The 12,728-nt window shown below is 36.3% G+C and overlaps 2 protein-coding genes across 6 annotated transcripts in view; both read right to left on the reverse strand.

The window, feature by feature from the left end:
• Positions 1–819, reverse strand: part of BBS7 (Bardet-Biedl syndrome 7) — a 35,393-nt gene extending 34,574 nt beyond the window's left edge. Inside the window, exons 1-2 of one of the 2 annotated variants that reach the window (XM_032462706.1) lie at positions 640–779; positions 336–461 (exon numbers count right to left, since the gene is read on the reverse strand). Coding sequence is in view for 1 of the 2 variants with exons in the window: in XM_032462700.1 (XP_032318591.1) it covers positions 640–675 (36 nt within the window). In the remaining variant the exon portion in view is untranslated. Of the gene's footprint in view, positions 1–335; positions 462–639 lie in introns of both variants that reach the window. The other variant, XM_032462700.1, reaches the window with a different exon arrangement.
• A 6,903-nt stretch (positions 820–7,722) lies between these two features.
• Positions 7,723–12,728, reverse strand: part of TRPC3 (transient receptor potential cation channel subfamily C member 3) — a 70,328-nt gene continuing 65,322 nt past the window's right edge. For 2 of the 4 annotated variants that reach the window (XM_032462806.1, XM_032462815.1), the window contains exons 12-13: positions 11,153–11,228; positions 7,723–8,732 (exon numbers count right to left, since the gene is read on the reverse strand). In XM_032462806.1, coding sequence (XP_032318697.1) covers positions 8,590–8,732; positions 11,153–11,228 — 219 coding nt within the window. In that variant the 3' untranslated portion in view covers positions 7,723–8,589. Of the gene's footprint in view, positions 8,733–11,152; positions 11,229–12,728 lie in introns of those variants that run through there. The other 2 variants (XM_032462811.1, XM_032462828.1) reach the window with 2 other exon arrangements.

Raw genomic sequence — 12,728 nt, forward strand, 5'->3', positions numbered from 1 at the left:
AACGTAACCTGGCAAACATTTGTACTATTAGTCAAAGCAGAATTACTGAAAAAGGAGGAGCTGGAGGAGAGAAAGTCTCGGGCTGAAGTACTGAAAGGCAGGGTGGTGTAACAGAATGAACACCAGCTCTGGAGTCAGAGACTTTGCTTCAAACAGGAACAACAGCGACATTTTTCACTATTATGCACGTTACCTTCTCTGAGCCCTTCTGAGAATTTTTATGAGGATTAAATATATTTATATATGTTAAGCTCTTAGAATAAACTAGGTGCTACAAAATGGTTGTCATTGCTTTTATGATCTATGATGATATAATTTTATTATGGTAATAATACCGTAATACAGGAGAACGGCCCTGGGGGGGAACCCGGGATCGCGTCAGGACACTCGGAGCATCTTCAGGACCTGGCAGACGCCAGCACCGCGGGGGCCCGTGCCGCTTCTTTCCAGGTCCCAGTGGACTGTCACCAACGAGGCAGAATTGCCCGTGAGGAAGGCGTCGTGGGGGCGACACCCAGACCCGCTCCTTCCCCGCCGCTTCGGCTCCGGGAGACCCAACAGACGGCGGTGGAAGGATGGAATCCTCTCAGGGAGCGGGGCTCACCCCGCGCAGCGCCCGCCTCAACCCCTCAGGTTTACCTGTAAATAATCCGCTCGGTTTAAATTCAGGTCCATGACGGCGGCACGGACGCGCTGGGGAGCGTCACGCCGGGACAGGTGGGACAGAGGCTACCGGACGCCAGGCCTCTGAAGGGAAACGACTCGCGTCCCCTCTAAGGGGCAACGCCAGGTACGGCAGCCTCGGCTCGCGGGGATGCAAGGGCGGAGCGTCAGGGCAGCGGCGTCCTGCGTGACGTCAGTACGTCCCTTCGAGTGGGCTCCGGACGGAAATGAAGCACCGCCCCCTCCCAGCAGACAGCCCATTGACTTAACCCGCTCCAATGAGAGGCGGAGACGAACGGAGGGCGTGGCCCAGGAGACTCGAGATGGATGGTTTCCAGGGAGACGGGAGACGCAGTCTTCGCTCCACCCCTACTGCAGGCCTAAACCGCACCTCTAAGTCTTTCTGTGTAAAGTCTGAAGGTGAGTCCCAATCCTGTGTAGATTCTAACGTGATTCACCGGCACTGGAAAGGGTCCCACACAAGTATTTGGTTTCACCTCCGTAGGAGTTAGCTTTACAGCAGCAATTCTCAAACTTTTGGCCTTAGGACTCCTTTACAATTGAGAACCCAAAGACCTTTTATGAGTTACCATATGATAAATTAAAACTACATTTTAAAAAATATAGTAAAAAAAACTTACTACATAAATATTTTAATGAAAAATAACTATTTTCCAAAATAAAAGTAAAAAGACTAGCTTTGTTTGCAAATCTATTTACTGTCCACCTGAATAGTAAACAGGGGAGTCACAGATCTACTTCTGCATACAACCTATTGGTACATGTTGTTTTTTGGTTTTGTTTTTTAAGTATATGAAGAAAATATGGTCCAAACTTAACAAGTGGTAGTTTTTGGAAAGTTAGTTGCAGTGTTGAATATGGCTCCATTATACAACACCTCCAAAAGTCCATTTGTTAATATAATCACAAATTCCATCAGAAAACTTTTGAAGTATTGGAAAGCTGTCACAAATTTCTTCAAAACACCAATTTGTGCCTAAAAGCTCAAATTTTAACCGCTGGCAACAAATGTTAGTTGTTTGCCTTGAAATGATAGTCTCTCTTCTTGAATTCACAAGGAAGTGTATGCCAAGTACCCAAGTCTGAATAATCATAATTTGTCAGTCATGCTTTCAAAAAAAAAAAGTGTTTTGTGAAAAAAGCAGCAAGTTCAGCTAGCAACTCAAATAATCATGCAAGTGTTTTTCCTTGGAACAACTAATGTACTTCCATACTCAGTAGAAATGTTTTATGCATAATTCCTATGTCACCACACAGAATATTAAAAAAGATATGTACTCAAGTATAGATTTAAAATGAACAATTTTCACTGCTTCATAAAGGACATTTTTACATGAAGCTTTGTTTCCTGCCAATGTGTGGCATGAAGAATAAGATGACAACTACAGTTTGAAGCCACTGCATTGATTCACACTCAAATGGCAACACAGTGAAAAAGGCAAATAACATCTTCTGAGGCTAAAATAACTCCATATTGAAATAAACAACAATGCCTGAAGATGGATTAGCAGTATAGCAATTTGGAGAAAATATCAATTTAGACTCAACAAAAATACAAATAAATTTTAAAAATAAAGCCATAGGGGAGATAGGATAAAACAGAATTGTTATAGCATTTTACGGAATTTAGGGGGTTGGAAGGTGTATTAGTTAGATAGGGCCACCACAATAAACTACCACAAACTGAGTAGCTTAAACAACAGAAATTAATTTTCTTATAGGATCTCACAGGCTAGGAGAACAAAATCAAGGTGTCAGTAATGAACCAAACCAATCCTCTGAGGCATCTCTCCTTGGCTTATAGATGGCCATCTTCATACTGTGTCTTCATATGTTCTTCCCCCTGTGTTAGTCTGTGTCCTAATCTCCTTGTCTAATGACACCAGTCATGTCGGATAAAGGCCCACCCTAGTGACCTAATTTTAACCCTAGTAACCTAATTATCTCTTTAAACGTCCTATCTCCAAATACAGTCACATTATGGGGTACTGGTGGTTAGGACTTCAATATATGGATTTAGGAGGGAACACAATTCAGCCATTAACAGAAAAGAATTTGTCTGATCTTAAAAGAGAATAGAAGAAACCACAAAGAAAAAAAAATAGATAGGAAAATAAAGATTAAACACTTCAATATGTCACAAAAATTTTAAATATAAAAAAATTTGGGATACATATGTGCAGTTAGTACCTCTATGAACAGTTCATACAAATATTTTAAAAAGAAATACTAGGACTCCAATGAGAAAATCATGAACAGACAATTCACAAAGAAGGTGACTGCTGAAAAAACACAGAAATTTGTTACCTTCACTTGTAAACAATAATATTAGAGCAAGATATCTCTTTATTTTGCCTTTCAAATTAGAAAAAATTTAAATGATACCACTATATGCTGTAGAGAGAGCAAGTGCTCATCAACTATGATGCTTTAAACTAGTAATAAAACCCTTTTCAAAAGCAACCTGGTGTCGGGGGTATAGCTCAGTGGTAGAAAGTGTCCTTAGCATCCACAAGTTCCTGGGTTCAATCCCCAGTACCTTTGTTATAAACAAACAAACCAACCAACCTAATCACCTCCCCCCTCAAACCAAACCAAACAAAAAAAGCAACTTAGTAATATGTTTCCAAATCTACAAATCTATGTGGCTGTATTTTACATATGTATACATATATATTATATAAATATATATCCATAACCCCAATTCTGGATATTTAATCCATGAAAAAGACACAAAATAGGTTAGAAGCCATAATTGAGGCAGTATTTAAAATAAGGCCCTAACTGTCCAATAACTGGGGACTAGTGCATCCATTTTGTGGGCTATTATGCAGCCATTGAAAGTGAGAATAATGAAGGCTGTATAGCAATGTGGAAAGCACTAAAGACAATAATTTTAAAAGAACATTAAATTGTGTATATTCTATGATTTCACTTATAGGAAAAGTCTGTTAAGAAAAAACCTTTAGTTGGTTGTAAACTGAAGAATTATGAGCTTCCCCTACCTGTTTTTTTGTGTTTTCCATAAGATATTTGCATTATTTTAAAATAAAATTTTGCACTTTAAAAGTAAAATTTTTGTAAAATAAAATTAAAAATTAACTAAGAGATTATAAGAATCCTCTGTTTAACTCCGCATAATTTCCAGAGTGGCACTGCACTGTCCCAGTGATTGCAAGGTTCTAATAAAGGGTTATCGAAGACGGTGGGTACCAAATCCTCCCACTGCCTATTTTCTTGTTTCCTTTTAGGTCCTTGTAATGCATGTTAACAATTTAAGGAAAATGGTACCAATATCAATATTGCTATTTGCATTATAGCAAACAAACCATCAAAATGTTGAAAACCACACAACATTGTAAAATGACTATTACTCAATAAAAGTTAGAAAAAAATGTTGAAAACCTAGTGAAGAGGGCAGAAATTACCCTTTTAAAAATGACAGCTGAGTATAAATAGTATTCCAGGGCTGGGTAAAATCTTAGAAACCATTAATCCAATGTTTTCGTTTTGGATTCATAAACTATTTTCATAGTAGTATATAACCCTTCAAAACCCTTAGGAATTTTAATAATTATTTCATTTTTTTGATTGTACAGTTTTGCAATTAATTTTGTGTAGAAAGGTAATTTTTCAATAGAAATGCAACTTTAAAGACTTTAGGTATTTTATTTTAGATTGCTATATTATTTAAGGTAGCATTATAAAATTGATCATTATACAATATTTACAATATTTGTAATAAAAACATATACTGGTGATGCTTATTTTCCATTTAACAAGTGATGCCCACTGTTTATTTCACTGTAAGTTAACTGTGTAAAAGATAAGAGGTTTTTTTGAAGATCAAATTTATTTCAAAACATAGAAAAGAGGCTACGACACAGCATCAAAAATAAATAAAAAGAGCTTACATAATATGTTATTTGGAATTCTTTCATTCTGCATCTAGAAAAGGCAGGGAATGTATTATTTTTTAAGTATTGTGTTTTGTTTCAAAATGATGAGCAAAGCTTTCATGCTAATTTTAAGCACTTCTCAAATAATCAGCAGGATAGGGAATTTTTATTCACAATAAATGAAATGCCAAGTTAGACAAAACTGCCACTATATTTTCTCTTTTTAAACATGTCTTCAGATACTAGAGACATCTTGGTGGGCTACATTAAAAACAAAAACAGATGCTTGCATCTCAGATGTGATAAATACATCTTGAAACAAATTTACTGAATTATTGTGTAATACAGTAACATAATCTTATGTTGTGGTTTTAAAGCAATCATTGTAAGCATAAATTAAACAACTCATCACTAAGAATAAAAGCAATTAAATTGCATTAAAGTCAAAACCATCAACACAGCTAGAGGTGGTTAGCTGAGTGACTGAATCGTGAGTGTACATATTGGTCTCCAACATATGGTACCAATTTGGAAACTCTCTTGTTCTAAAAGAAAAAAATTAATAAATACCCCTTTTAAATTGACTTTATAAAAAAGAAATATGTAGAAACAGAGATCATTACCGCCTTGGATGATGATATTAACTAAATACCCCTCCAATGCGCAGAGACCAGGAACCCCATGGTGTAGCACAACCCTGTCTGACTGGACAACATACGAGACCAGAGAAGTTTGTCTCAGGCCACACAATTAACAATTAATGTGGCTTTAGGTCTCTTTAGACATTGGCTATAAGACACTTAACCTTCCCATTTACAAAATCTGCTCTCACTTGGCTTACACATTTGAATCAAAATATATTAGACATGATGGGGAAAGGGAATTACCCTAAATTATACTAATTTTGCTTTTAATAATCACAGTATATTTATATCATTTCTAAGTTTTTATAGTGCACAGAAATTTTTGAAGACATTGCATACTATTTTGCATAATTCTCTATTTTATTTCAAATCTATGAATCCAAGCTTCTCAACATATTGTAAATTCCATCAAGTCAAAGATCCTCAGGAGGTTTACTACAGCAAGCATTTACAAAGTGCCAAACTTTTTACACAATAAGCCTAAGAAGGCATTTCAGTGTTACCTCCTTTCCTTGATTGTCTCTGTAACTGAGGAAAAAAACTAAGAACAGCACAGAGGTCAAAAAGTGAGAGAGATTGGATTTGGATGGTCCTGTAATTAATCATAAGCCCCTAAATGTCTTTTGCTAGACAAGTTGCTTTTAGTCCCATTAAAGTGCTCCCCTCTCCAAGTCACCACATCAACTTCTTCGAGCTTTACTCTTAAGCACAATGTGCCTGTTACAATAGATAGTGGGGCAAGGACTTGCTGGCCCAGGGCTATCCTTAACCTCAAAGAAGTATTAATTCTGACAGCAATCCTCTTAACTAATCTTCACCTCTCCCCTAAGTTACCACAGTAATACCTGTGTCTTGGTGTGGGTTCTCTAAAAGCAAAGTTTAACAGGATTTGGATGTGGTGATTTATTGAGGGAACCCTCTCAGGAGAAGGGGAGAAGGAAGCAGGGTAAAACAGGGAAGGAGCTAAACAAAGATTAGGTCTCAGCTGGAGTCTAGCTTCAGCCTAATCCTTTCCAGAGTTCTCAGGCATGAACTGCACCAAAAAAGTTGGCCCTACCTTGACACAAGGGGCCAGACTTTTGTGCCTCCACCCCAGCTGGCTGTGAGGGAAAGTCCTAACAACCACGGCAAGGTGGCTTCCTTTCCACTGAGGGCAATCCCCTGGGGAACAGGACGGCTGGGAGTTGTTAAGGATCACAGGATCTGAGAGATGCATGCACCGGCCCATTAAAGGGAACCTATGCAGGGCATCCATAGGATCCATAGCACCCACCACACCTTGGCATCACGTCTTCCTTCTTGACTACCACCCAGAAACTATAAAGAAAGAAAAAAAAACAAAACAGCGAAAACATACTAGTTTTACACAAGCACAGTAAATAAAGGGAAAACAATCTACGTTGAGAGCTCTGGAGTTGCAAAAAGCATGGACTAAAGAAAAAGATGTGTGTACTCACATGGCAGAGATGACATGAGTTTTATCTTTATTCAACACTCTAAGAATACTAGACTAACTGAATCTGACACTTTCATATTCAACCTTTTTCCAACCCTAATTAAAAATATGACTTCATATTCTGTTCCGTAACTGTAAGCAAAAATTTCCATACTTGGAATCCCAGACAACACTATATATAAGACTGAAAGTGTTGTCTATTATGGAAAATCCACATCTTCAGTGGTTTAATATAAAGTATATATAACATATAACAATGAAAAATTCAGTATTTTATTCCGTTCTGAGGCATAACATAAATTACATAAAGCTTGAAAAATGTTTAAGACAAAATGCTATTAGCATAGTACAAAAGTTAATGAAATATTCTACAATGGTAGCAAAAATGTATAAAGTTCTTTTCTTAAGTCCCAAAAAGTAGACATTAAGAAACAATATTTAAAGAGTTTTATGTAGTTCCATTAATGTTCATTTTTGTTTTCATGTCTAGAAACCCTTCCTTCATGATAGTAATGATTTTTTTAGTATCATGTATTTAATTGGCCTTCAGAACCTATAAAACTCTTTGAGCTATGATCACAATTTGTATTCTGGTGAGACTTGATAGGAATAGACTTAAGATAATCAGGACATTAAGCATAACTCTATGACAGATTTAAACTTAACTGGTTAAAAAAATTCTTTGAGTATTTTCTGGTCTGTGCAGAGATGAGAGAACTTACCGGCCTGTATCCCCTTTCCTAGTACAGTCATGAGACGTTGTGGATATTTCCAGTGTTCAGTTCAGTTATACAGTAAGTCAGATACAGATACATCACAGTCTATTTTGTGTAGCAAGTGTAACTGAAATGCCTTGATAAAAAAAAAAAAGGATGTCAATCATTGTAAGCAATGATGGCAAGAGATGCCTCAAAGGGAAATGAAACACACTTGTTGATGATTGGATATGTGCCTTTCCAGGTACACACCCTCTTTCCCATTTTTTCCCATAGCATACCCTCCAAAAGTCAGAGTAGAGCTAACAGGCAAGATACGAAGACAGTTTTTGATAATTTATTTAGCGTTAAAGCATCAGAGGCAGAAATTAGGAGGTTATACCAAACTAACAACCCTGCATAACCCCCGACTTTAAAAATTCACCACCCTTCTGACTAAATTCATATTACTGAAAAACAACAGATGAAAATCTAAAACAGAAAGTAAACAGTATATAGTTTAGAAAAATCTGTAATGTGTTGTTTTGAACAATTCTATGAAACTTAAATTGGTTAATGTAATTAGATTTTCTATTAACCCATTTCACTGTGAAATTCTTCATTCAGTCATGCCAAAAATTCTAAGAAAATCTGACCAAGTCATAGCTGCTTGTAAAATCTCTTCAGTTTCTATTGAAAAAAATCTCTTCAGCACTTGGACAAGGGAAGGTATGCTCAATAGTGATCGCCTTTTAATTTTTATTTGTATTTTGTTGGCAGTTCGGTTGAGTTGGTTTCAACATTTATTGAGCACCTACTATGTACCAGGCACTGTACTAGATGCTGGAGACACAAAGATGAACAAGACATGGTCCCTGTCCCCAAGGAGCTTACAGTCTCTTGGAGGCAAACAGGTAGTGCAAAGACATAGAGTTTATTCTGAAATGGACAAAAATGTCAGTAATGTGGTAATATTGGGCCTTTAAATACAATGGCATGTCGTTGTTTGTCATGTCAAGGCAGACAATTAAAATGAAGACCATTTGCATGTGATAAAACAGTAAAATCATTAAGACCTAACTTTTAAAGATTCACATGATAAAGGTAGTTAATACCAAAATTTACACCATAGTTTTTCAAGTATTTCATACTTAGAAATATTATTGCCCACATTTGTGCTATAGTCAAAGCCATAATTCCAGGTTACTGAATCATTCACATCTCAGCATGCTGGGATTTAGTTTCTCACTGAGTTTATGAATTAGAATGGCTAATTCCTCAGTTGCTTGGCTTTTGTCCTCCAAAAGTTCATAACGAAGGCTGGAGATATCTTGCTTGATTTCTTTCAATTCACCTAGAGTATTTGTATGAAAGAAAATATTTAATTGGTAATTTGCTCTTTGGATTTAGAAAAAAAAATAAAGACTGAAATTCATACACTATGAATACATTGGTCTCATAACATCTCTAATTTAGTTATTTCAGATTTTTTCCTTTAAAATGTTTAAGAAGTGTCTGCCATTAAAAACGTACTGACCTTTGGGAAAAGCTATAAAAATAGTCCATCTATGTTTTAAAAGTAAAACTAAGCTCAAGTATTGACCTGTGGCTCAGCCAATTTTTAACATGGAGTGATTTCTATAAGCAGAGTATCTCCTTTCTGTCTTCAGGGAGTTCCTCCAGTCCCTCAGTCATAAGGGCTGACACCTGCATAGATCATTGCCCACTGCTAGGATGGAAAGGAACCCCAGCAAAACAAAACGTTACCAAAAATGAGTCAATCTATTTAACAGGAAAATACATGGAGGAAGTAAATTTTAGGTCAAGTTTGAAGTAAGGAAAAGGAAGGAAAAAGTTTAGGGGTGTTTCTTAGGGAGGGTAACAGTAATGAACAGGGAGTCAAGGAAAAAACAAATTAGTTTGTGTGGCCGAGGGGACGGATATTTAAGGAGATAACAAGCAATGGTGAGATTAAGTTTAGATGTGATGCCACTGGCAACGTGTACATACATAGGAGTCTCCACAGGAGACTTCTGGCTATTAAAACACAACTATTCCCATAATTCATCTTGGCAGTATTTTGAGCATATGTAGACTGCAATCAAAAACTGGATTCTCTTGCAAATAATTGTAGATAAGCCACCGGCCTTGGAAGGTAAACTTTGGGACAGGAATTTATCTTGAATCTAAGAAATGATTCTTCAACTCACTGGCACTTTAACAGTTTTTTACAATAGAATCACATGAGAAATGTATCTTTTATTGGTATTTCCTGGTATCTTTATGATGCTTTAAAGTGTAATCTCTATGTTCTTTTATTATATAAAAGTCAGAACCTTTTTATTTTAAGGAATTTTAACTCTCCTTTAAGAATACAGACAAAACATTTGTTGATTCCTTTTGCAGTGGAAAAAAAAAGTGCTTATTCCTTTGCAAATGGCACTATAGACAAAATAAACTGATCAAATTTGAAATCACGAGGCCAGTCTGGTGGAAGAAATGGATTCTCATACCAATTAGTGTCCTATTTGGACCATAAGCCCAGTGCGCCCCCTTTCACCTCCTTACTGCCATATCCTTCTTCCTTGTTTTTGAGTTCTGGGGTGCCTAGACACTAAGTGTCGAATTTAGTCTGCCAATACAGGAAACACAAGTTACTCGACCTCTTCAGCATTTAGTTTCTTCATTTATTAAATGAGGAGGTTGAGTTAAATGATATACTTTCTTAGTTAGAACTTTGCTCAAAACTCCAAATTCTCGTTAATTCATTTTCCTTTTTTGGGTAAAAGGGCTTGGAAGATGGCACCTTGTTTTTGACGATGTTATGGTGGCTCAATTCCCCCCATCACTTACTTTTTTTGTTTGTTTTCAGGGACAACTGACTAGGTTTCTGCTTTCTAAACTAAAACCTAATTCCAATCCTGTCTCCCTGAGGCTGTTTCTAGGTCACCGTGATTGGATATTTGCTGGTTCCCAATCACACATTCTTAGATTTCTTTTCTATATCCACATACCATTGTACTGACTCAGACTTGCAAGGGATTCCTTGCATTAATCAAAGCTCATCAAAAATTTTATTTAGGCTAGCCCTTTCTTATCAGTGCACGTAGATCTAATGGCATCTCATTGGTGTCGAAAATTGCCCTTTCTGTTTTTAGGGCAACTTATTTCTCCCAGGTTGATTTCTTTCCATCTCTGGACCTGTGCTTTGGCTTGCACCCCAGCCTTTGATAAAAAAATTTTATAGTCCAGACAGATGCCTTGCCTAGGATATGCCTGGAAAAATAGGCACGAGAAGAAGAGTGAAAGGCAAAAGAGAAACGCTGGATGGGAAAAGTGGGTTAGAGATTTCTTTCTGGACAACAAAGTTAAGATTTTCCTGGAAAAAATGTGGATTCTGTTTGCACCAACCATTATTTCACCTGCATCATTGGAAAAATGTGAACACTCACGTGAACTCACTGAAACACAACTGAAATGATGGACTACCTTATGTAATAGGGATTAAAAGCTCCCAGAAAGATGGCAGTGTTTACATTCTAAGAATCAGTTTGGGCATTCTGTAGGGATAAATTGTCTCTGATTGACACTTTAAATAATTGTTTCTTTAAAAAGACAGGCTTTTAGAAATGTAACGTTAAGGTTCTCCTGTCAATCTTGGAGGAGTCCGAACTGTTACCTGAGATTGGATTTTTAAAGTATCCTTCTATATGAAGTTTTCCAAGTTCATTAAATTAGTTGTAAAAGGATGTTTCTCAAGGTGAAGATGCTTACCTTCATTAACTTCATCATTTTCTTTGTCTACTTGTGCTTTCAAAACATATCTCTTTATAAGTCTTTTCATTATCTGCTGTTGGGCCAAAAAAAAAAATTATGTCACCAATGGTATACATAAGTAATCTGGATCCTATTCTCCAAAGAACCTTACATACCTGTAAAGCAAACAATTCAGGGCAGAGAAATTGTATGTAACTATCTACAGAAAACACACTCAGCTTTCAGAATTTAATCCCTTTTCATCTTGTACTGAGTCTCACTGAATAATCCACAAACATCCCTCTTGCCCACCCTTCACCCTCACCCTCACCCTCACCCCCACACCCTCACCCCCACACCCTCACCGTCACCCACCCACACCCTACTCTGGGAATGCAAGAAGTTATTAAAAAAAAAAAGTTCAGTTGAAAGGCTTCAATTTATGGTTTCTCTTTCAACTACTGACTTCTCTTCAAGGTGCTGACAATATATTATCATCTATAGACACTACCTTATTTCTCACTGTTTTAAAAACTATATAAATATATGCTCAATAGAGAGAACCTGGAAAATACAGAGAGAAAAAAATAAACAAAAATCATCAGTTATCCCACTGCCCAAAGATAATCTTTGTTGTTATTTTAGTGTATGTCCTTCCAATATTTTTTAAAATGTTGTATGTATATTAATTACTACATTTACTACATTTTGTTTTCAGAAATACCATATATTCTGTTATATTATGTTTTCCTCTCATAGCAATATATATTGTGAATATATTTCAATCTAAATAAATGCTTTTACAAGATAATTGTTTATCCGTATGAAGAAAATTAAATTGGAGCCCTACTTCATACCATGCACACAAAAATGAATTCCACATGCATCTTAAATGTGAAAGATAAGGCTTTTAAATCCTTTAAAGGAAAGTACAGGAGAATACATTTATAAATTCAGTGTTGAGCTAGATGTTTTTTAAACAAGATAAACAATTCTAATCACAATAGAAAAGATTGATAAACTCAACCTCCTTACAATTAAAACTTCCTTAAAGCTTTTGTTTATAAAGATACCATAAAGAGAGGGAGCAAAGCGAGCCACAAACTGGGAGAAAATACCGATAATACTTATAGCTGGTAAAAAATTTGGATCCAAGATATGTGAAGAACTTTTTAATAAGAAAAATGCAAATTATCCAATAGAAAAATGGGCAAAAGACAAACAGGCACTTCACAGAAATGGAACTGTGAATGGTCAATGAGCATATAAAGCAATCTCAATCTCTTTTCTTGGGGAAATATAAATTACAATGAAAAGGAGATACAGGGGCTTGTGGGGAGGGGGCATTGGGAGAAGGCAGTCAAAGGTAAAAACTTCCAGTTATAAGATAAATAAGTACTAGAGATGTAACGTACAACATGATACATGCAATTAACACTGTTGTGCGTTATATATGAGCCACTGAGAGAGTAAATCCTAAGAGTTCTCATTACAAGAAAAAATTTTTCTATATCTTTAATTTTGCATCTATATGAGATGGTGGGTGTTCGCTGAATTCATTAGGATAATAATTGCATGATATATGTAAGTCAAA

This window comes from Camelus ferus, chromosome 2 (assembly GCF_009834535.1).
Source record: "Camelus ferus isolate YT-003-E chromosome 2, BCGSAC_Cfer_1.0, whole genome shotgun sequence".
NCBI classification, from domain to species: Eukaryota; Metazoa; Chordata; class Mammalia; order Artiodactyla; family Camelidae; genus Camelus; species Camelus ferus.